A 25,244-nucleotide genomic window follows, 5' to 3' on the forward strand; every position below is an offset into this window, starting at 1 on the left:
GCAGAATTGGCCAACCGCCAGCGTGCATCACTGTCCAGGCCACAGAGTGCAGCTGCAGCAATGTTCATAGTGTGTCTGCATGCACGTATACAGCTTTAATTAACTAAATAGCTGCAATCTAGGGGGGGGAAACAACCTTTAAGCAGCTGTAAGTATACCTGTCAATAATTATTGCCTCTGACTAGTCCCATGAACGTAGTTTTGTAGCTGTTTTTGATGCGTTTCCTGTGGAGTGTTTATAAACAGCTAGTTAGCCCCTGAAGCTAAAACTGGTAGTATCTACGTGACTTGCAACCAGAGCTGTCAGCGGTGGCAGGCTGGCATTTGAACGCACATCGGAACGATCCATTGGTACTTGATTTCATAATGCTAATCCACCAAGGCAGCTAGCTAGCTAATGTTTGTTAACTCGTGTTTCCTTTCAAATGTTTGCTACAGTTTTTGGATGCGATTTTCTCGCCACCCCAGTTTTCCAATAGTTTCCATTCATTTCTGTACATCAGGGAAACCCATCGGTAGACTGCTGAATCATGCAGGGCACATCAAGTCTGCATTCTTATTTTTTTGGTCATTTTACACATGATCGTTGTGTGCTAATGCAGTGCAGATATTTCAAATCAATCTGCACTGAAACTGTAATACCCAGCAATGATGGTGTGACTGACTAAAATGTATGCAGATTTGATGGATGAAACATCTCGAGCAAGTTTCAAGAGTCTCCTGGTAGATTTTCATATGGTACAGAAATGAATGGTAACCAGTGGTTGTCAACATACAGCAGCACAGGTTGCAAAATGTTTGCTGACATGAGTTAATGTAACCTCTTCTCAACACTATGTGTTTCCAGGCTGCTGCTGCAAGCTGCAACATAAGGCGAAGAAGCTCTAATGTGACAGCCGACAGACTGAGAGGAATGGCAGGAGGAACCTTGGGGTGTTACTAGGCTGGCCGTGTGTTGAAGGTTCACAGTGTGGAAATAATGTCGTCCAGTAACAGAGAGCTTGTGGAGTTCTTTATAAGCTACAAGCTGTCTCAGAGGAACTACCCAACCTCACTGCTGAGATCAGAGGATGCTGGTGAAAGGACTGATGGAGACAAGGGCAACTCAGCTGCCAGTAATGGCTTGCTGGCCAACACTAGGAACAGGTGTGGTCAGCCGGGGACGTCATTGCCCCCTCGCGATGGCAGAGAGGCTATAAAGGCAGCGCTAAGGGACTCTGCTGACGAGTTTGAATGGCTCTTCACGCAAGCGTTTAGTGACCTTTCCTCACAGCTTGACATCACTCCTGAAACAGCCTACCACAGCTTTAAGAGTGTGATGGATGAGGTGTTCAAGGATGGCGTCAACTGGGGGCGTATAGTGGGCCTGTTTGCCTTTGGGGGTGTGCTGTGTGTGGAATGCGTTGAGAAGAATATGAGCGAGCTGGTGTCCCGCATCGCAGACTGGATGACCATGTACCTGGATGAGCACATCAGTCTGTGGATCCAGAGCCAAGGAGGCTGGGTGAGTCTCTAGGGGGTGAACTCAACATGCAGCTTTATTTGTGTCACTGTGACTGTGTCGGAATCTGCGGCAATACTGACCCTATGAAGCAGATTTGGTGTTGGCCATAATGTGACTGATACAATACAATCGTTGTCTATATAATTCTAAAATTCAGTGTGTCTGCTATAAATTAAATTCATTGAGATGATAAAGATGATACTTTAAATAAAAATGTTCCAACATGAGTTCCATAAAGTGAGGTGTGTGGATTTTAAATGTGGGGAAAGAGAGAGCACTGCTATCAGATCAGTATGCTGCATTGGAAGATACCCTGCGTTCTGGTATTGGAATTATCTTGAGTGAAAAAGTTGGATCCGTGGATCTCTGTATGTGACACACAATTTAAAAGTACAACTCCACTGAAAGTCTACTTTTTTTGTAAAATCAAATTCTCACCACACAGAGGAAAAGTTTGTAGCACGATTCTAACAGAGGACAACACCTGCAGTTAGTTTGGATACGGAGCAGTCATAAATAATTCCAAGGCGACTCAGAGTAATGTGAAAAACACATGTTAAAAATGTCCCTAAAAATGTCCCAAACTTCTCCTGCAGCACTTCTCTGCCACTGATCTTTATATTCATGCTTGATTAAATGATTTGTTACAACTTCTAAAATGGACTCATATTTTTAATATTATCTAGTACATTGTAAGATTCTTTTTTTTGTTAGTTTCCTTGTTTTGTTCAACTGCAAACCAATAAAATACATTTGCATATTTATTTTCAACAATTTTTTTGGAAGATTTTGTTTTTTATCATTCACAGTACATTAGATCACAAACAGAAAATGTATATTAGAAAAAAAGAATGAAAAATATACGTACACAAAAGTGCAACTTTAGATTTTTGGTGGAGTATTCTATTAATGTGGATGGAAAGAAACTTAAACATAGCCTAATAACAAAATTCCTCTCCCCCTTTTTTTTTTTTTGTGTGAATTAAATTTTCTATTCCAGGACTGCTTTGCTGAGATTTTTGGGCGGGACGCCGCTGCTGAAGCGAGGCGCTCTCGGGAGTCTCTGAGGAGATGGCTGCTAGTTGGAGTGGCGCTGCTAACAGGAGTGCTGATGGGCGTGCTCATCGCTAAGAAACAGTGAAGGCGCTGCATCTCGTTCACCGCGGCACGCCCTGTGTAATGCTACGCCAACAGAAATACAACTAAATAGTTCATGTTTACAAAAAGCCTGGTCTGCTTGTGCACTGACAGAATGTGGATTGGCTAAAGCAGTTTGTGGGAGTATCCTTAAAATGTAGCTTGGTGAGCTCTTACACTTCTCACCGTGCTTTGTCCTTTGTCTTTTGTTTTGTTTTTTTTAACACACAGCAGAGAGTTTCAGTTGTTAAAGGCTGTTAACTCGCCAGACTGGAAGTGCTTTAAATGAACCTGATAAGCTAAGAAACAGTGAAAAAGATTGAAGTGGTTTGATGAGACTGCTTATTTTTATTTTTTTTCTTTGTGTTTTATCCAAGGACCAATTTTTATTACTTATAAACTGACAACGGACTGAAAATATAAGTTATATTTCCATTTCACTGTGTAATGCTCAGCTCCTTTTGTTGGCTGTACTGGAGTTTAAGGCATGCTTCAAAAAAATAAATATATTTATGTTTTTCTTGTGTCTTTATTTTGTTTTGTTGTATAGACTGTGTGAAATCAGTGTGAAAATGCACCAACATCTACAGTATATTGCCAAACTCAATCCTGAGTCCGACAAATTGTAATTGTGCCATATATCTTCCCTTAGGGCTCACAGCACTGTCATATGTTCCCCTTATGATTTCTTATTTATTACAAAAAGAAAGTACTCTCCACACTCCAGCCTTGTGAATCATGTTCCAATTCTCTGATTTATTCAGCGATTCAAATTCATAGAATGAAGTGAAAAGAAAAGGCAATTCAGTTGTGATCATCAGGCTGGAAAAGTACAAAATTTTAGCACAAATTGTTGTTTTTTTTCAGGCAAGGAGGAAACAGTTTTACATTAAATAAATGCAGAATCGTAACAAAAGCAGATGACAATGTTGTGAATCTTTTGGGAAATGTAATGAATTCTCAAAAAAAACTCTTGATTTTATTATCTCATGGATTAATCCATACAAATCATCGATGAAGAGAATAACATCTGCACACTGTCTCCAAACAATAAAATTTATTCAAGCAGACAAGGTGTCGATCCCCGCCGGATCCTTTTGGGTCAAAATGTTTAAAAATTGTCACCACACCTGTATACGATATATATAAATATGGTGATAAATACAAAATTGAATCCATCAAATATATCAAGTACGTCCAAAAAAAAAAATCTCAAATAATTGCGAAATATCTGGAAGAGTTTAAAGTAAAATACTGCACATGATGGAATGCATTAATAACCTATTTAACCAGAAAAAATCCACTCCTATACATCATATTCTTTCTGCCCACATGCACTAACATGCATGTATGTAATCATGGATACTACACAAGAAAGCTCTCCCCAAAACATGTCTAAATTTACAAAGTCTCAGTTTACATGTGTGCAGTTTACAGAGTAAAGACACAATGCCCTCCCCTCAGTTCACATTCAGTTCATTATAATGTTTATCAACAATGTAGATGACGATGAAGACTACACACGTGCACATCAATGCGTGTTATCTCTAAACTGCAGTGTTCAGGGTGTTACGTCCTGTGCTTGGCGCCAGTTGGGGAAGAACTGGAGCTGCAGTGATGTGTTTTTACCATCTGGGGGTGCATGTGCACCAGATATTTCAAAATGACATTATTACACATCAAGCTATGGGAGTTGTATTTGGTTAGAATTTATTTTCTCACTGTTGATGTAACAGTGTAGTGTTGGCATGTGCATCTGTTTCATCTTTCAGGAAGGTTTTTTTTTTTTAAATTACACACAATCGAAACACGAGCTTGCACAGGGGTGGGTTCAGTCTATCTTGAAGTGTCTCTTAGTCAAAGATAAGACAAGTCTGTTATCAGATCACTTGCTTCCCTGTTGTAAATGTTCCTCCTACAACTAGGGACAAAACCGGCTGAATGGGAAAAGAAAGAAGCACTCTCTCAGAGAGAGAAGGCCACTAACGGATGGCCATGTGAGTGAACAGGAGCAGGCCTGTGGTTGCTAATCTGTCCCTGTCATTTGTTGCCATTTCCCCAGAGCAGAGCTGGCGGCTGCAGCAGATAAACAGCAGATAGAGACAGTTAAGGAAGAGTATAAATTACGGACTCACTTGCCAAGCAATAGTGAATTTTTACATTTCATGTCTTTTTTTTTTTTTTTTTTTAACACTCATTTTGCTTGTCTCAGGATGACTTTTACTGATTCTGCTAATTGTTACAGAGGGAAATGATGGGGTTTCTCTGCTTAAGTGTGATTTATGGTAAACTTTGAGTAGATATGGTACATGGATTATGATAGAAAAACCCCTCGTCTCACTATGTTACTTCACAGGGCATCAATACATTAAATTCCCATCATCAAGGTCCTTGGGGAATCACAAGGTATTACGCGTAACAATGGCTGATTGCTGGTGAGATAAGAGAAGAGAGACTAAGAAGGAATATATAAGCAATTTTTATGGCTTTTTTCTACTCAGCCATTTGCAACTCGACAAAATGGTTATAATCAAAATTTCTTCCTCAGAGCTGGTTTATCACCAATCACCTCAGAAGTGTATGTGTGTGTGTGGGTGTCATATGGTGTCCTGAGTGGTTGCTGTACCCAGATGTTCACAGGGCTGTGCTCATGTAGCTGAAACCATGTGCATAAATGAAGGTCTTATATCTCGTTGACGTCTGCACCGAAGCGTGTACAAATCGGCTATGAAAACACACACAGCGATGCAAGTGACCATTTATAGATTTGTCTCGAGTGGCGCTGTGTGTGCGGCCACAGATTATGAAACCTAGATGGATTCATTCAGCCTAAACATGACACACTGATTTTTGAAAGTATCAGTAAACTCAACCTTTGTGCGAACATACGGCCATTATTGGCCTTCAGATGATAGCACCGATATATTTATTTGTTTATCATAACTCCTCTGAGTGTCATGTCTAAATATCTAAAGTGCATTCGGGGCCCCCCTCTGACTAACTGACAGGGAGTGTGAGAGTGGCGGAGCCAGCAGCAGGTGGATGGTTTGGTGTCTGTGGCCTCAATGATAACTTATCAGTCATCCCCCAGTCCCGAGTGAGCTACCCCTGCCCTGCTGCCTACCATAAAAAAAATACACTACACATATGTACCGCTTTGCTGTGTTTACTGCACGGCATTTTAAACAAAATGCCAAGGAAATGGCACTTGAAGGATAACGCATTTGATTTTTTTCTTTGTAAGGATCCTCAGTTTCCTTTTGCTGCGAGTTCTGTCAAAGAACTTTCCCTAATAAGGTCTAAACTAATCAGCGATGAAGACATGGCCATACGTTTGATCAATAAGAAACACTTATATCTACTTCACAGAGCTGGATTTAAACAATCACAGTAGTCCAACATGTCTGAAAATTAAGGCAAAGAAGTAAAAGTATCACTAAAATCACCACAAAATTGCATGATAAGTCCGTATAATTTTGACGTACTTGTACTTTAGTTGTATATCTCATTTTCCTTTATTTTATACTTCTAATCCACTTCGTTTTATAGGAGAATACAGTACCAAACTCTGTTTATTTGTCAGCTATTGTCTCTTGCCAGATTAAGATTTTATACAAATACTTATTTGCAGTTATACGAACATGATGCATATTACAGACCAAAATGCAATTTGACAGGCTACAAAAGTAAATTGTGTCTCGTGTTTATATATTTGTCAGGGGCTATTCTGCCGCGTAATAAACACATTTATTTTATTTTGACTCTTTAAGTAACTTTTGATTATACTATCATACATTCAGTAAAGTAAGATTTTCAAATGTAGGACTTTTACTTTTAATGGAGTGTTTTTACATTATGGTATTGCTACTTTCATTCCAGTAAAGGATCCGAATGCTTATTGTGGGCAGCAAACAGAACAATGACATAAACACAGTTCACCTCAGGGCAGTTAGAGGCTTCTGATATAATTTAGCCGCTTTGAGTCTACAGCTTTCTGGTTTCTGTCTTTGGGAAGAAACAGACCACCTTGTAAAGAGCTATGGTGTCATGAAATATGTTGTGACTTGTCATTATAAACCCACTTCCAGAAAGCCTCTGACCTTTGCATTCAAGCATGACATGAGCGTAGAAATTTTATGCATCGGAGCCCCCCCTTTATGAGCATACAAACACCGATGACCAAAAAACAAACACAAACATGACATTGTGTGTCCATTTGAAGTTGGAGCCTAATTGGTCACCAACTGACAGCACTGGTCTAAATATAAAACCAGGCCTAAGTGTTGCACTTTACGTGAATATTTGTCACTTCTGCAGAATGGAGGATTTGCATACCCCCTATGCACAATTACACTGTCAAAGTGGAGCTCTGCCTGTACAAAGGAGCTATTATACCTAAGCAGGGGAGTACAATACCAGCACACACGAGGCTTTGCTGCAGTCAGTTCACTGAGCCGAGCTGATGAACTGAGAATTCAAATGACTTTAAGAACAAAAGCCTTCATAACTCCAGCAGAATAAGTCACACATTTATTATTTTCTCTGCAGAGTTCGATATGGCAATATCAATTATGCAAATACAAAACAGACCCATGAAATAAGAAACTAAAGAATAATTTCACATTATGAATAAGAAGAGGCACAGATATGGTTGTCAAATCAGATTTGTGTTTGTATTTACAGCAGAAAGAATTTCCTTATCAGTGCGTGCAGCATCCCCAGCAAAGCGATTTTATCTGACTTCAAACTAGGGCCCGATTAAGATAATATCAACAGAATTTTGTTTTCTAATAAAATACAGTGAGAATAAAAAGAAAACTCCATTCAGAGGACATCCAGCGTAGAAACACATATGTACAAATCCACAAAAATAAGTGGCAAGCAAGCAAGTGTGCTGATTCCCGAATATACAATGGTGGCCATTTTGTCGTTTCACACTAGTGTGGGCACCATGCCAGCGTTGAGGTGGTGTGTGTAGGGTAAGGAGGCAGAGGGGTGCAGAGTTGAGGGCGCTGGGATGAGGTGCGGTGCGTGGCTGTAGGTCAGGAGAGTCCCGTGGCCGAGGGAAAAGGGCCCACCGTTGTCGTCCAGAGAGGACGGCTGAGTTACCTCCGAGTACTGCTCCAACATGGCCACCTTCTTGCTCTTCTTGTTCTTGTTGGAGACCTTTCTGTTGCGCGTTTGAATGCCATCCTTCTTCATGGTGAGGGGCCGATTGACCTGGGAAAAGAAAGAAACGAGACTTTCGGACTTCTTTATGTACAAGCAGATTTAGGGTAAAGTGCTCTGTGGCAGTTTTTTGGATTCCTCTGTGAAGAATATAGTTGTGGATTTTATCTGAGTGAGTGACTCACATTGTGCAGTTTAAAGTAGAGCCCACAGGCGTTACACACGGGCTCTCCATTGGCATTGCGTCTCCACAGGGTTGTTGTGCTTGTGTGACAGTTGGCACACATTGTACCTGCCCGCTTGCTGACAATCTGAAACACAGAAATAATCGGATTTTTGAAATAGCTTTGACAGCGACAAACTATTCATTTCATTGTTCACTACGGAACCAATCAACGGCCATCAGTGGCTCATACCAGTCTTTTCTTGGGCCGGATTAAAGGTCTATTTTGGCCATTCATTTTATGGTACAGTCCACAGGCATTGCACAGGTAGTGGCCTGTACCATCCCGACGCCACAGGGGGGTAGCTGTGGCTCCACAGTTGACACACTCTCTGGCCTCTGTTCAGAATTAAAAATACATAGTTATTACTTAATACTTTAAGATATAAAAAAAAATATTGGAAAAATATTCTGAAAAATATTGACCTTTACTCATAATACAGAAAATGTAGATATAGTTAATATCTTATTATTGAACAAAATCCTTTATTTGACAGAAATATTGCCCCACATTTAGTCCATTTATTTGTATGTATTTCCAGATGCCCAGTTGTCATGGAAATGTAGACATTCAAATTTCCATTTTTCTGAACACTTCTCATCCATGTTGGCTTTACAGTTGAAAGTGAAAGTTGATTTTTGACCTGGAAATTTCCTGTGAATTTGACCACGTGATGTCATGTGATGTGACTGAGAGGTCCAGAAAAGCCTCTAAATGGACCTTGTGGTGAGACTGTCTCGTCCACTGGTGTCTCAGCGTGTCCTCACCTGGAGTGGATATCCTCATCTTGTTGCGGAGTTTAGGAGAGTACGAGGGGCTGATCCAAGCCCCGGGGCTGGAGTATATTGCAGCAGAGCTGTACTCCTGCGGACTGGTCATGTACGAGCTGTAGGGGCTCAGCATGTGCGGGTGAGAGTGGGACGACGGTGTGTACACACCCCCGGCAGGGGTCAGATTCAGAAAGCTGCTGCTGGCCCCCGAACCCCCCAGAGGGCTCAGGCGCTCAGCCTTTAGGGCCTCCTGCAGCCGAGGACTCTCCCTGCCCTCTCTGCCTGGAGAAGAGTATCCATCTCTGGAGGTGATGAAGGAGGAGGTTACTCCGGGAGTGTAGAGGGAAGTTGGGGTTTGTGAGTGCAGCGGGGTCTTGGTGAGAGGACTGGTGCTCCAGGTGGAGGCTGGGGGGTTGTAGGGTGAGCCAAGGGAGTGGCTGGCAGGCCCGTCCAGCAGCTGGAAGTTACTGAGGAGGCTGGGTGAGGTGAATACCTGTCGAACTGTGAAAAGAGGGACAGAACTGATAAAGTCAGATCATGATTTAGAGGGTGGATGTGAAGGTGAATTGGGTGGGTGACAGTGGGCGGGAGCACTGACCCGAGCTGTGTCTGTAGGTGGATGGCGCTCGGCTGTGGCTTGGGTTGGAGAAGAAAGAGGACAGGCCGGTGTAGTCCGTGTCCTGGCTGGAGAAGAAGGCCTCACCCTCTTCCCCTGGGGGCAGCAGACCGGGCTCGGAGGAGAATCCGGCGAGAGGATCTGAGCCGAGCAGAGCTGGAGACACCCAGTGGGACTGCTCTGAGGAATCCTCCATGCTGACAGGGAAAGACTCTGAAGCAAGACCATGGTATGGACGTAAGAAATCAAGAGGACTTTTTCTGTCAAATGCGTCTTCTCAGGCTCATTTTTCTTAAACTGAAATGTGAATTCAGATTTTATATTTTTGGCCACAGTGGAAAGGAACAGACCGCAGTAAGTAACAGATTTACAGGAACTTTGATTGAAGCAGATACATTATCAACAAGCTCTTCACTTCATAACAACCAGTGTCAAGGACAAGATCTCTCGACAACAGGTTTCTTCAAACTTCCTTTTCTAGGATCCTCATTTGACTGTGGCTGAAAGTAAAAACTAAAAATAAATGGGTGTATAAATGTAGTGATGCAAACAGCTACTAAGTGGCCTTTCTACAGTAGGTGTGTCAGTTAGAGGAATGCAAAAAATATACACCCTCAGGGAGGCTCTGCAGAGTGGACAAACAGAACGACACTCCGGCTAAAAATAAAATGAAATTAAAAAAACACCTGGATGTTGTGTGTGCAGGAAGATTCTCCTAAGTGAGAGTGTTGCTGGCAACCTCTGTCACACTTGGGAGATCATGTGACGTTTTCCCACCAGTGTCCTATATTTTTGCGATTTGTGTGCGGTTCCTAATTAACTTATTGTTCTAGTGTGTGTGTGCGCATGCGTGTGTGTTTGTGTGGGTGTTTTTAAGCCAATATTCACTTTTTCAAGAAAAAGTGATTGTAATACAATTTTTAGACCTTGTGGTGAGGAAATAAAGCATGAAAAGCACATTTAGTGTCCTTTACAAAATAAAAAATTATCAATATAATTATAATAATAATAATAATTAATAAATAACATATCAACTGTGATAGCTCAGGATGGTGGAGCAGTTATTACGGGAACTGCAATAACAGACAAGGCCACTCTAGCTCCATATCTTTAGAGGAAAGAGAAGAGGAAAGAGAAGAGGCTCATAGTGTCCGATAACTTGTGAGAAAATCTGATAGACAGCATTATTGTAATGCTAAATATATCCAGCGCCACTGATACAACACGACCCTAATCTCATCTGATTAATAGAAATCTGTTAGATGAGAAATGCGACAAATGTAAAAACACGGAAGAGTGCAGCAGCATGTTGTGGAGAGTCGGTCAAAGAATACTGTACTGAGAAATCAAAAGATTAAAACAGGTGACAGTAATCACATTTACATTTAGATTGAATCATTTTAAAGTAATCTAATTCTCAGACACAAGCTTCAAAAAGAAATGTGTGTAATTAACCTAGAGGTTTAATTCTTGTCCTAATTGAAAGGTAAATGGGTATGAATTTAATACAGTTATTCCTATTAATACATATACTGTACATAACATTTAACATAAACAGGATGAGATATTTAATTTGATTAATTTTAAACTGATTTAACTCCAAGACATTTAATAAAAGCATGAGAGTCAGGAACAGCTGATCCAAGTTCATTTGATCACTCATTGCTATAGACCTGTAGCCAAACTCTAAATAAAAATAAAACATTTCAAAATGATGAAAAAATAATAAAAATCTGAACGAAATATTGAAGAGAAAGTGTCCATTTCATTGAGAAGGAAGCAGAATTTCTATCACCCCAAAGCAAAGTCCTCACCTCTCATATCTCTACAAGTCACAGTAAATCAAGCAGTAAATGGCATGAGGTGTTATTTAACCCTCAACAGTAAAAGTCTCAAATGCATAAATGTGCTTTCATAATCCAGATATTTTTGTCCGCCAGATGCGTTAGACTACACACTGGTGTTCACTTGAGAATGTTAAGACCAACGGGAGACCGAGGAGCGGAGGGGGCCACCTACCTGAGTAGATGTCTCGGATGAGCGAGCTGAGAAGCAGGACTCAGGGTTAAATTTACGCAGCCAGGTGGACGGTGGCACAGCTTGACTGTCTCCCTCAACATGGGCTGATGGTTACAAGAACAACCTCTCCAACCACCAGCAAAGTTTAGGGCTAAGCGACAGTTCGTGGGAGGGGTTGGGGACAACTTTTTTTTGAAAGACACACCTCTTTTGTCCAGAGAGAAAGAACACATATGAGGGCAAATTGAACATATTTACTGCCCTGGATTTAAAGTGATGTTTAACTGGGTAATTTGTTTGAAAATACTACACATAAAGTCTTATCAAAGTCTTTTTGGTTTCTGAGGCATGTGCGAAAGGTGAAGGTGCCCGCTTCAAATCTTGGTTCCTCTGCTTTTCCTTTATAGCCGTGTGCGCTGCAGTGTAGTATTGATAACATGTTTGCATCTCTGATGATTTCCACACAGGAAGCTCCAAGTACAAAAAGCATATCCGCACCAAACCAAGGCTATTATCAAACAGTTAGTTATAGCTGGTGGACAGAAAGGAGCAGACCACATTTAATTTATGTGATGTATCCTTGTTTGTAGGAGTTCATGTTTCCTCGGATATACACATATGCAATATGCGTTATAAAGGATGCTACACAGCAGTTCCAGGGAGGGCAGTCAGCACACAGGATGGGTCCTTTTTGTCTGTTGATGAAATGTGCATACAGCCCCTGATAAGACTGAGCCCACATGGAAAAGAGTTTGACAGACATTTGAACAAAGCAAATATAAAATGCAAAGACTCAATTTATTAGTGGTCCAGTAATGCTTATAGTGGAACACAGTAATGCAAATCAGGAGAAGAGCAGCAATCAAGGGGGAGAGATATGGTCTGGACACGGTCTGACTGTGCACAAGCCCGTCACTGTCCCAGTCATTTGCTAGTCAAAGCAGTTCCCCAACTTTCCTCTGTCTTTGTTCATTTACAGTTTTCAGGGAAATCAGTTGGGAAGAATTGAGGCCCTATTTTTATTTGCAACGCTGAGGCTTTTTCTGCCATTTAAGAACCTGCAGCAGTTAAATTAACATGATATCCTCATAAGTTAGTGGCGGGCTGATAAACTGAATCAGTTAGGCCAGATGCAAATCAATTAATAAGTTTTGCTAACTGTGTCACAAAATTGTAATCGGGTCACCTGTTTATTGAAACTTTCACTTTCTACAGTTGCTTGGCCTAAAATTCCCATCCTACGCCAACAGAAAAAAAAACTGCTTAATATTGTATACTCTATACAGTATAAAGATCAGTGAGATCATGGGTTAGAAACAACTCCGCTGAATATTTGACCAGATGGGTGTCAGGAAACACAGAGCTGAACCGAAATTTCCTCTTTATCAGGGCTGTAGTTATGTCCTCTGTGTTTCGGGGAATGCGGAGGATTAGAAACATGTTAAATGTTTTAATTTTTAGTAGAATTTTTAGTGGAGATTGGTTTTCTATCCTTGACGTTTAGACCGTTTTTAAGATGTGCCAAATTGTATAATACTGGGTAATCATTTCTTCTAAACAAGCCAAACAAACAAAAAAACAAAACAAAATCCACACTTCTTATCTATACCAGCTCCATCCAGGATTCATGACCTAATTATTTTTTTTAAATCATTAATTTAAATTTATGGCCACACAGGATGGTTTAGAGCACTGAAATGAAAATCAAACTGGACGAGGAATTCTTTTATTTACTCTCATTAATTCATTATCTGCAGTATTGCAAGGAGGCTGTTGGTAATAATGTGAATATTATTTTGGGCATTTTTGCCTCAATTAGAAAGAAAGGAAGTAAAGAGGTGACAGAAGAAAGAGATGAGAAAATAACACTTAGGTCGCCACAACACCCCGAGTATTATTCGTTTTTATCGCTGTGGTGATCGGATGGAATGGAAACTCTACATTGCCTGCAGGTTTGCATGTGTTTTTCTGGGATGGACTTGCCAACCTGTGGAGGATGTAGCCTTCCTCTCGCCCAGTGCATCCTGGGTAGGCTCCACCTTGCCATGACCCTGAACGGGATGGGTGGAAATATACGGAGAAATGGTTGGTAGGCATCCGTCTCTATGCGCCTTTTTGTTTTGAGACAATAACATCAAAACTGAAAAAGAATGAGCTAATCTGCACATGAGGCGCAGCAGTCTGTGTGAATGAGAGTAATATTATGAGTGGAAAAGTGACATGAGTTCCCCGCGGCAGTGTGGACAGCTGGGCAGGGATGTGGCGGCTGCCGCTGTGTGAGCGGGCTGCTCTGCTCTGATAAGAGGCTATCAAGATGGAAGAAAGGGGCCAGGAATTACAGGCCCGCTGCTCACTGTCATACAGCAGCACAGCCGTGCACACAGACCTACAGGACATTGCAGCATGTCTGTGGTCGTGCCATGTAGCTCCCAGAGGCGTGTGTGCACACACAGGCATAGACAGACATACACACACACACACACACACACACACACACACACACACACACACACACACACACACACACACACACACGCACGCACGCACGCACGCACGCACGCACGCACGCACGCACACACACAACATGCCTGCTTTGTTGACAGTATCTCAACAGAAGCAGTTTGATCTGACACTGGAATGTCTCGTTGGACAGTTGGGAGGTCGTGTGAGCCTGTTGTAGCTGGGTGACGGATGGTGTTGTGTGTCACCAGTGGACTTTGGGGAGAGCTTAATAATTCCCAAGAAGCAGGCTTCTGGGTAGGCAGTGGGCTTATCTCTGCCATGCAGGGCTGCAGTGACATACCCAGGAGAGCTCTCTCTCTCTCTCTCTCTCTCTCTTTCTCTCTCTCTCTCTCACACACACACACACACACACACACACACACACACACACACACACACACACACACACACACACACACACACACACACACACACACACACGCCGTCCCCGCCATCATTCTTTATTTTACTCCTTTTTCTCAGCAGTTACACTTTTAGTACACAAAGAATAACTATGTGGTTTCTGTGTGCTTTTGTTGGCACATTGTGTCGATCTACATGTGATGTTCTGTGTGGCAGCAGTGCGATATGAATACGTGTCTCTGCAGTGACAAATAAAGTCAGGTGGTTGAGGGGCCAAAGCTTGCACCACTAACTGAGATATCATAGCTTTATACAGTATATTGCTGATTTTGTGTAATCTCAGTATTCTGCTGCGCCTCTGACAGCCTCAACAGGACACATATGAAAAAGCGGGTGTTTTTTTGTTTTGAACTTTCATATTGGTCTGTTGCTTATTTTTATTTAGTTTTGAACTTTTTCTTGGATTACCACCAACGTAGAATCATTTGTACATATTTTGTATTATGTTTCTTTGTGTCCGCGTCTTTGGTCATCACTTGTAATCTTATTATGCTTTAAGGAATTATTTTAACCCCTTAAGATCCAACTTAGCCCTTTATGTCATATTTAAGTGTAATTAAGTAGCCATAAGGCTGGAAAGTATTCCACATTGTCTGAAAATGTTAACCATTGAGTAAAAATATTCAAACCCAGGACTCTGTTTTTCATCAAATGTAAATATTCTAAAAGTCCAGTACATCATTTTTTACCCGAATCTCCGAAATTCCACTTGACATATTTGTTATCTGTGGAAACTTTGGTATCTCCACTTGAATTTTAAATAAAGTTCTGTGAGTTTGATCAAAGTTTGGCTGCACCAGATGGGTTAACTGACTGGTTCACTAGTGGGTCAATGAGGTTTAGTTTATTTAAATGCCCTATTGCTATAGGATATTTGGTGTGCTTTAACTTTAATAATATTTGTACAGCTTCACCGTGACACATGTGTAGTGTTGTACTGATGCCTTTAAAGATTCATTTAATTTATGTCACTGAATTCAAATTAATGGAAATTTATTTGTTTACATGTCAAACATTTAAATATTTAAATATCACCAGACATATCTTAGATAACACCACCTGCCAGCTCTAACAGAAAGTAAATCCTGGAAGAAAGGTGGAACACCTGAGGCCTATACTGCCCTCTAGTGGTGAAATTAAAAATAGTATCACATTTAATTTCCACTAAATTACATGTTAAATGAGGTTTTGCCTTTTAATACAAAACTATTGTTTTGCAGCGAAGTCAAAAGGAATAAAACAAGCAAGAGTTGCAAGTGTAACACAACAACAGTCTCAGGTCGTAGTATTAAATAAACTTCATTTTCATGCTTCTAATTAATGTAGTACAACTTTATAAGAACAGGAGACATGTATCTACACGTATTATTAGTAATCTTAGCTCTATCTATCTATCTATCTATCTATCTATCTATCTATCTTCTTTGTTAAAATGCCCCATTGCTTATGATCGTTTGTGGCCTTTTCCAGCTATGAATCTTAAATCTGCTGTGTCTCTGGGTTGAGAAAGGAAAAGGGGAACAGAGGTCAGTCATGTGCCAAACAGACAAAGCTGCTGTCCTGACGATGCCTTCAACAGCACAAGGAACCGAAATGCCACAGTAGCTACACCTATGTACTTTTTCCTGTGAAAAACACCGAGGACACCGATGTCACCGATGCTCAGTATTTTTGGAATTTGTAGAATTTGGGAGTTTGGGGAAGCATAGAGGGCGTTTACAAACAGTTTAAAGGATTACACGTCCGGTGTTTAACTGGCTATTCTAGTATTTTAAGATTTACTATCTTTAAATTTGACTATTTGAGGACCAAAAGAGAAAAAAAAGGGGGGGGGGTTTCCTTTATTGCTGACAAACATATAGTTGAAAAAATATAATAATAAAAAAAGGTCAAAATAATATTTTTTTTCTTAAAGACATTTCTTTGGAGCTTGGATTTATGGCCTCAGTAGTTTTTAACATCCTGGCCACGGCCCTGATTAAATACACTTTAGCCTACTGCTACTGTGACACACGTCACATTACGGAAAGGCAAAATTACGAGGAGCACCAGAAGGCAGCATCAGCAGCTGCAGCTCCGGTGAAGCCAACAGTGAACATGAGCGAAGGGAAAGGACCTGTGACCCTGAAAATAATCCTCTTAGGAAACTCTGGGTAACGTCAACTAGCGTCTGTTTTAAAATCGTATTTAATTTTTTTGAAATGTTTTGCTTTACTGCTCCATCGAGAGTTGTGAACTTTCATTTACTGGGACTCCTTGATTTATGGTGAGGCTGAGGTGTAAATGTCATTGGATAGTCTCAAACGTGGGAAAGTTTTGTCTTCATCGGAGCAGTAAGTTAGGAAGAGGCGTTGAGTTTCTGGTGAAGGGGAGACAGATTTGATGTACCTTTACCTGCTGTGTGTGTGTGTGTGTGTGTGTGTGTGTGTGTGTGTGTGTGTGTGTGTGTGTGTGTGTGTGTGTGTTTGTTTACTCAGGGTGGGAAAATCCTCCTTCATGAACAGATATGTGAATCATGGCTACACCAACATGTACCGGGCCACGATAGGGACTGACTTCCTCTCAAAGACAGTCGGCATAGATGGGGACAAAGTCACCCTGCAGGTAAGTCTTCTGTCCACCTGTGCAGTCCCAGTGAATCAAAAACCAACTGTAGGTGCAAGACACTGACGCATGTTCGCGTTCCTGTATCATGCTCGGTTATCTTCCCCCCTCTGTGTGTGTGTGTGTCAGATCTGGGACACAGCCGGTACAGAGAGGTTCCAGTCTCTGGGTACACCTCTGTACAGAGGAGCCCACTGCTGCCTGCTGGTGTTTGATGTCACATCCAAGGCCAGTTTCTCTGCCTTGGAGGTTTGGAGGAAGGAGTTCCTGGTCCAGGGCGAGCCCCAGGAGCCATCTGACTTCCCTTTTATTGTTCTGGGCAACAAGACTGACCTGAGCAACCGGGAGGTCAGTCAAACAAGTTGACAAATAACACTTGTTCCAGGGGGCAGGGGGGCTTATAAATCTGGGGGCAGATTCATAAGATTCTCAGTGACCCAGGTCATGGTCACCAAGAAGAGTTGACTCAGTGGCAACTGGACTTGTAGAAGTCGTTAGAGTCTTCACAGCAGCCGGGAACATCCGCGAACCAAGAGACGTCAACGGCCTTGATAATGGCCCCATAGAGGTCAAACTCCTCTTGGATGTCCTCCAGTAGGACACTTTTGTCTTTTTAGCTAACTATTTAATTAATCAGAAAGACCCCTACTACTGACAACTGACTGCTTTCTGGATGATCTGGGCTGCAGAACATCTGTATGAAAATCCATTTATAAGCCACATATTAACATTTACAACTGCGAAATGAATGGATCACTATAAGAATCCTTCATTAGCGATTTGTGTTAACAGTTATGATTGCAGTTGAACTTCTGCTGATGGATTATTAGAAATTAAGAAAGTCATGACCCTTTGCTAATGACCTACTCATGTTTATATCTGCAAACTCGATGGCTTATTAGAAAGTGAGAAAATGATGACCCCTTAAGAGTGACCTACCAACATTTCTAATTGCAGATATGATGGCTTACCAGAAAGTGAGAGGAGATGAGTATTTGTTAGCCATTAAATAATGCCTATAAGCACTTTATAAAGGGTGACTTATTAGAAAGTTGTGCCAAACTAATAAGTAAAGAGATCTGCTGGCAAACTGAAATAAATCCATTAATCTGATTGGGGAGAGACTGTTGGAACTGATATGGACGGACGTCTTTTGTCATTCAGAAACTCCCAGAGGGCTTGTTGATTGGTTCATAACCATCTTCACATCGATAATATCAGGAGAGCAGACGTCATTTAATCACTTCTGTTATTTCCATAAACAGGGACACTCCCTTTGGGCATGACAGGCACGGTACAATTAAAGGCTGGGCTTGCTGGCATCGTCTACTTCTCAGGTAGAGTTTAGTTGTTAGGACAGGCGCATGAAGGAGCCTCCAGTATGTAAGAGACGAGGGGAATATTTCCGTCGGGTTAACGTCAGAATTGTTGTCACGGTCGTTGAGCAGCTCCCGGTGGATGCTGAAGTCTGTGAAGTCCACCAGGGCCTGGAGAAATCCACAAAGAAAATGTGTTGTATTAAAATACCATACGTCACCAACCCTCAGTTAAAATACTGCGATAGCACCCAGAGTCAACCGAAGGACTGTTTACATTCAGAATGGGGCCAGACCTATTAACATTTGAGGTCTGTCCTTTCATGAAAAGAGTTTACACCTCAGATATTCTAAAGTGTTATGTTGCATAGATGTATAACATTCCTGTCTTCACACTATGCGTTCCACAGGCTCGATCATTTCTAACATGCATTAGAAAATCCGTTCAACTGAAAATGCATGACTAGACACTGAGGCACTACCAAATATCGCTTATTGCTTATACATCAGCCCGATGAGGAAGAAAAGCTTTTTCTGGTAGATGAAGCTCAGCACCACAGTTCGATTTTTCTAGATGATGTAGGTTCACGTTGAAAGCTGTGCATTCCTCCTTCACACAACATGTGGACATACCTGTGAGAAGAATACAACGCTTTACATTTCAACAGTAAGGAGGCTTTAATTAATCAGACCACACATGCAATCATGTTATCTGAACACATAGTGAGTGTATCCCCGGGCCCTGCTCTTCCACTTAGGTCTTGACATGGCAACAGGAGCTGCCTGAAGTGATGCAAAACAGAACAAATTGAAAACTGTTAATGTGCTATTGTGCCTCTCACGTGTAGTTTAGGTCCTTTTCTGTAGTTTACCACTTCATTGGCTGCACAGGTCATCTGTCAATTTAAAGTTAAAATCGAAACAAAGGTAAGTAAAAAAGAGATCTGTCCTTCTGGCTGTCAGGGAAAACCTCATTTGTACATGGATCTCAGTCCTACCACCAGCTTCCCTTTGTATGGACATCTGCTCCCCTGGAAACACCCTCATCTTGCTGGAGGTGCTGCGTTGGCGAGCACTGGTGTGTAGATGGTGTCTTTGACAAAACATAAAGCTGATCCTCTCATTTTTGAACGTGAACTCCAACGGGGAGATTGCCTGGGAAAGACAAGTGGCACCACATAAAACTGAGTGAAACCCTTTACTTAGAAATAGGTGACAGGGCTGCATGGGCCAGATTCTGCAGGTAGAGCCTGCGGATGGAAGTGGTTGGCAGAGGCTGAAGCTGGTGGCTGGGGATACAGCGGGCTAACAGAGGCGGCAGGTTACGGCTAGGACCACAGCTGGCTGATGGGGGCCGTAAGTGGATGTGAAGGCTGACGCATAATACAACTGACAGAAGTTGAGGGCTGGTGCTGGAGCTGAATAATGAAAGCTGAATGAATGTAATCAGACCCCTGTTTGCAGCTTGACAGTGGGGCTGCAGAGGTGTAGTGGCAGAGGTAGGGGCTGTAGCTGTCGGCCAGAATCTGTGGGTGGAGAGGGCCTATATGTTGCTGGGTGAGATGGTAAGTGGGGGATCGGGGGGCAGCTGTCCGAGAGAATCTGAAGCTAGAGACAACAATACATGTTTCTGAAACAGGATGTAGGTTGAGGTTTGGGATCCAGCTGTGTGGCTGACTCTTCAGGTGGAAGTGGAGGTGCAGGTTGCTGGTAGAGGCTGTAGTTGGAGGTTCCCACTTTAGCTGCGTACCAAAATCTGCAGGAGTAGGTAGTGACTGCAGGTCGATGGCAAAGGCTATAGGTGGAGGTTGCCAGAAGCTGCATGTGGAGACTGTGGTGCAGGTTGCTGGCAGAGGTTGTTGGTGGAGGATTTGGTTTCAGCTGTCTGCTAGAATCTGCAGGTGGAGGTGGCAAAGCATGAATTTTCGTTAAAATTTCTTGGCTCTTTTCTTTGGCGGCCTCCTGGGCTCTGGTTCTGCCACAGCATCAACATCATAACTGGGAGGACTGACTCCAACCCCGTATGATACGTCCACATGCTCGAGCCCATCTTCGTGTCATAAACATGGGACGATTCAGTCGCTACCACAGTTTCTGCTTGATATGACGTCCCCGCGCCAAAGTGTGTAGACGAACCCGGCCGTTCTTACACCTGTGAGGAGAGGAAGAAGCAGAAATTTTTATCACAAATATAAATGTGATTCAAAAGCTTATACCGGAAAAATGGAGTGATAGATTGAAAAAATGTCACCATCTGACCATTGAAAGACTCATGACTTTTAATACAAACATACCTGAGCAAATCATCTACCACTTCATGGTAGAGTTTCTGGTGCTCTTCCTCTGAGCGGCTGCGGATTCTAAGAGGGCTGTCATGTTGCAGTGGAGCAGTGTTAGGCTGAAGTCCCTTCCCACGGGCTTGATGTGAGACCACTAGTAGGTCAGCAGGTGGGATGGAGGGCCCAGGAGCGGGAGCCAAATTCAGCACCGCTAGATGTTCAGCAGACGGTCTAGCAGGACAAGTCACAGAGGTCCGCCTGCTCTTCTGGGGAAGGTCGGCAGCAGCAGCAGCAGAGGTTTTACGCTTCGGTTGTGAATTTGCCACCTGGAGAAAGTCAGCAACACACGAGAAGATGTCGGACTCCAGTCAACTTCTTATTTAAAAACATACTTTTATAATCTAACAAGAAAAAAGTCTACATCAGATACACTGCAGAGGACCACTTTGTCCATTTTGTAAGATTTTAGAGGTACAACCTGAATTTTTTTACACCTGGATGCAAACAGAATTTAAACATTACAGGATAATAAAAATGAACTTGACATTGAAAACTGAATTCACAGAGTGAAGCTGTGAATCAGTAAAACTTGATGGAACTTAACAGGACAGTTCAATAAAGATTACAGTCGGCACGTACAGACTGTGACCCAGAACATTTAATAATGACAGTGTGCAATGTGTTTGACATCTCGTAAAACTGTCTAATTCCCTAGTTCTGAGATTACATTGTGGAAAGTTTGGAGCATAAACACTTTTTTATCCAAAGATGTACAGCGTCTCTGCAGCGTTGCTGCAAATCCGAGTGCAAATATTACTCCAGGAATATGTAATTACAAAGTTGAAATAGTGAAGGTGTTAAAACCTTCTAAAGACAGGACCTCAAGGTCAGGTAGTACAGCAGGAGCCATCTTTAGGTCCTTATCAGGTCAGCTGATATTGTGCTTTAGTGCTGCAAATACCACAGACTAGTATGTTGCCATATTCCGTATGAAATTATAATGTGACATAGCTGTTGCGAATTATATATCAAGTTCAAGTACTTCAGAGTTGTACTTACAGAGACACAGTATCACTCTGTACTATGTATCCCAGCTGGGAGCCAGATTATATAAATTTGCAATATAAATTACTTTATTAGATATATAAGAGGACGACATTATAGTCAATAAGGTGGTGATTTTAATTTTTTTATGCACATTTCTGGTTGTATTTTTAATGAAAAGAGCAATATGAGCAGGTACGGTCCAGTACTGACAGTGTGCATCATTACAGTAATAATGACCTTCTCCTACATTGTTCACGACGCGCATGTGTGTGTTCTTCTTTTACTTTTCATTTATTGATCCTTATTTCCACTTCAGTGTATTTCCTGCACCATGAGGCAGAGCTCATTGGTGAAACGTCACATCTCACATTTTCCACGATGGAAGTTTCGTCGTGCGGCTCTGGTCAGTTTCTGTGACTCTGTGGTCCTCCTCAGGGTGGAGGAAGTCCTCAGCAGAGGCGCTGATGGAGTGGAACTTCAGAAAGAAACTTGTCTTGACAGTCGGAGGTTTGGTTTGTGTTTAAATGGTTATCTCATGTAAATGATGCACCCGGAGACAAACATAGCAACCATGCAATCCGTGACCTCCATCTTGTGCACATCTGTTTTTCACAGTCACATCTCACCTCTGTGACTCCGATGTGTTCTGATGGTGTTCACTCTGAAGGTGTTCTGCTTTAATATGTCTGCAATAATTACGCAGAATATGAACTTGAATGTCTTTTTATTTAAATGTGTGTCTGAATTATCATCCAGAAAATGAATTTGTCACTATAACAATTTGCCTAATTGGTCATTTTTCCTGATCAAACCAGCCAGAACACTCCATCATTTGTGCATGATGTGGAAGCTGTTGGTTTGGATTGCTGAGATTTTTTTTCTTCCAATTCAACCGTCACTCTAGTTAAATGGCACAGCATCAGAGCCCCGAGCGTGAGGGCAAATAATGAGGTGCTACAGTGTGTGCAGTCTGCTCTCTCTTTGATGGGAGCTTGGGGGACACCGGATACGTGACCATGCACAGAGGGCAGGATGTGCGGGTGGTCAGTTTGGGTCCATCGGTAGACCTTGGACCTTGGGGCCCTCAGCAGGTCAATCTATACCATGATGTGCTTTATACGGATCCCATGACAAAGACAAAATCTCCTCTTAAATTATATGTCTTAGATAGATGGAACAAAGTGGACAGTCAGCCCAAACCTTTTCCCCAAATGAATGACGTTTCAATCAATCGGGGAAGTTCACTTTCGCTTTAATAATCATGGCCCCTGTTTGGAGGCCCCGCCCCTTCAGGATGTCGTAGTCGTCGCCCTCCACCTGAGGCCGCAGCAGGACAGGACGTTTCGGTAGCGTGGAAATGGGGGAACGCGAGGGCCCCCCATGAGGGGATCCCTCCGTCGTTTAGCAGAACGACGCTTCGTTGACGTTCATATCTGCAGACCAGTTGGTTCATTGTAAAGTGAGAGAGTCAGGACCTTTTTAATGACCTGCTTCCTCCCACTTTTCTAATAAGCCAAAGAGCTCTCTTTCCCCCCAGCAGGCATTTTGACTCGTCATAGTAGGAAAAGCACGAACGTTGAATCATTTTCGGCCATTTTTATCACTTGTGAGCCGTAGCTCTGCCTGGCTGCCGCTTCACATGGCAGCTAGAGGCAGTGACGACCAACCAGGCGGGTCGTCGCAGGGGAAAACGTGACGGGGACCGGGGCGACGTCAGCAGCGCCGGCGCCCACCCGGCTGGAGACGGTTGACTCGGAGCTTTTCTAGACGCGAGGAGGGTGAAAACGACGTGTCGGGTGCCGAGTAAAATACGCTGCATTTTAAAGTGATCGTTCATACACACACACACACACACACACACACACACACACACACACGGGGCTCAGAGGAGGGGAGGGAAGATTACAACGTTGTATTTAAGTAGAAATACCGCACAGTAAATTGACTGGGGCACTACTGAGAAAAGAAACGACAGGACTCTAATAGCCTTTTATGAAGTCACATGCAGTCGCGGCTGGAGCTGGGACAACAGTTCATTCATTGTTTAGTCCACATTAAAATGAATCAGTTCTCATACGACAATTTCAAGTCTTTTTTTTAAAGCAAAAGATCCCGCCATTCCCTGGTTGCAGCTTCTTCAGCGTGAGGATCTGATGCTTTTTTCTCTTTGCTGGATGACTTCAAGATGTTACACAGGAGTTCAGAACCCTTTTATTACTATATTCTGACGTTTTATAGACTAAAAGATTAAAACGAGTAACTGCGTAGAGTAACTTTAGCAGCAGCAGCAGCAGCAAAAACAGTTAAGACTTGACTGAAAAAAAACAAAACACTAATCTGAAAGTAGAATTACTGATTTTTGAATGTATTGGTAAAAACATACATGGAAAAGCTTCCCAGTGCCAAGGGTGGAACTGATCACTTTCCAGTGCTGGAGCTCACCAACACACATTGTTTACATCTTTATTGAAGAGCCCCGATTTGTGACATGAGACTGCGTGGCAATCCATTTTTCGCTCTTTGCTGCCAGCAGCACACCACAGCAACATATGTCGGTCCTTGCAGGTGTCCGGCAGGAAGGCTCTGCAGTGGTGCGAGGAAATAGGAGCTGAGTACTTTGAAGGAAGCGCCAAAGAAGACCTCGACATAGAGAAGCCGTTTTTGAGAGCTGCCCAGAGCGGCCTACAACAGGTGATTTAGTTCATTTCCTGTTTGAATTTTACGAGAAGAAAGACACCAAATCTCTCTATGTTTAACATGTTTATTTTTGATGATAAAAGATACATTACTCCCTACAGTACAAAAAACACACATTGGAAAATACAGGACATTTCCAGATAACCTGCAAACAGCCGACAGAAACTCGCAACACCTGTGAGTGCTGAGAGCAGCACTCGTCCCAGTGTGGGAGGGAAAGTTCAGAGAGACCTCGGCACTGCTGATGATGACCTATCTAACGAGGGTGCAAAAATAGTGACCCAGCAAAGGTACTATGGAAGGAAAGGACACAATTGTATACCACATGGAGAGAGGAACAAACTCATTAAATGTTTTTTCTTTTTTTGAGAACCTTCAGCTTATGGTCTAACTTAAGGCATCACTACTAAAATACACTGCTTTTGCATGCATGTCTAGTTTTGTTCAACAGACACACTGACACGCACAAAATTATGAATGCATATGAAGAGAAAGTTCGTTTCTAGAAAGAAATCAGGAGAAACCACAAACGGAAACCAAGGTGCGAGCCGGAGAAAAGGCGGCAAGCGGAAACCTCGGCCCCGATCTTCCTTCCTGGCTGTTACCATCCCAACTGAATTCGCCCTTAAAAAGTAGATATACACTCATGTCCAGTCAAAAACCTCCTCCCTGTACAAGTTTGTATTGTAATGAACCTAGCAGTGATTCAGACTCCTACAGTGAATCAGCTTGACAGAAGCAAATTAGAACAATCAGGGAGACTATATATATTTATATATATATTTGTTTCTTTTATAAGTAAAGACACAAAAGGCAATCAAGAGATGACCAACATGTAAAAACAGTTTGTTACAGGTAATTATATAAAAGGCCAAGATGTTTTTTTTTTGTTTTTTTTTTTGTTTTATTCTTGCTCTATGAACGAACTAATTTACAA

At 42.2% G+C, this 25,244-nt stretch overlaps 3 protein-coding genes across 6 annotated transcripts; 2 read left to right on the top strand and 1 right to left on the bottom strand.

The window, feature by feature from the left end:
- Positions 1-15: 15 nt before the first annotated feature.
- Positions 16-3,153, top strand: LOC120783176 (bcl-2-like protein 1). 2 transcript variants are annotated; one of them, XM_040115958.1, is made up of 3 exons: positions 16-148; positions 848-1,504; positions 2,505-3,153. In XM_040115958.1, exons 2-3 carry the CDS (start codon positions 980-982, stop codon positions 2,643-2,645), a joined length of 666 nt encoding a protein of 221 aa, XP_039971892.1. In that variant the 5' UTR covers positions 16-148; positions 848-979; the 3' UTR covers positions 2,646-3,153. The 2 variants fall into 2 exon arrangements, with proteins under 2 accessions (XP_039971892.1, XP_039971893.1); XM_040115959.1 differs by lacking the exon at positions 16-148 and adding an exon at positions 170-351.
- Positions 3,154-4,825: 1,672 nt separating this feature from the next.
- gata1a (GATA binding protein 1a) lies at positions 4,826-11,553 on the bottom strand. 3 transcript variants are annotated; one of them, XM_040115950.1, is made up of 6 exons: positions 11,440-11,553; positions 9,403-9,633; positions 8,802-9,305; positions 8,227-8,372; positions 7,996-8,121; positions 4,826-7,861 (listed from the first exon to the last, which is right to left on the bottom strand). In XM_040115950.1, exons 2-6 carry the CDS (start codon positions 9,614-9,616, stop codon positions 7,574-7,576), a joined length of 1,278 nt encoding a protein of 425 aa, XP_039971884.1. In that variant the 5' UTR covers positions 9,617-9,633; positions 11,440-11,553; the 3' UTR covers positions 4,826-7,573. The 3 variants fall into 3 exon arrangements, with proteins under 3 accessions (XP_039971884.1, XP_039971883.1, XP_039971885.1); XM_040115949.1 differs by having other exon boundaries at positions 9,403-9,717; XM_040115951.1 differs by having other exon boundaries at positions 9,403-11,553.
- Positions 11,554-16,428: 4,875 nt separating this feature from the next.
- On the top strand, positions 16,429-25,147 carry si:dkey-13a21.4 (uncharacterized protein LOC494576 homolog). Its single transcript, XM_040116251.1, has 5 exons — positions 16,429-16,517; positions 16,842-16,968; positions 17,098-17,316; positions 24,176-24,301; positions 24,409-25,147. The coding sequence occupies exons 1-5, from the start codon at positions 16,462-16,464 to the stop codon at positions 24,493-24,495; spliced, it is 615 nt and encodes a 204-aa protein (XP_039972185.1). The 5' UTR covers positions 16,429-16,461; the 3' UTR covers positions 24,496-25,147.
- Positions 25,148-25,244: the final 97 nt, after the last annotated feature.

Source organism: Xiphias gladius, chromosome 21 (genome assembly GCF_016859285.1).
Source record: "Xiphias gladius isolate SHS-SW01 ecotype Sanya breed wild chromosome 21, ASM1685928v1, whole genome shotgun sequence".
NCBI classification, from domain to species: domain Eukaryota; kingdom Metazoa; phylum Chordata; class Actinopteri; order Istiophoriformes; family Xiphiidae; genus Xiphias; species Xiphias gladius.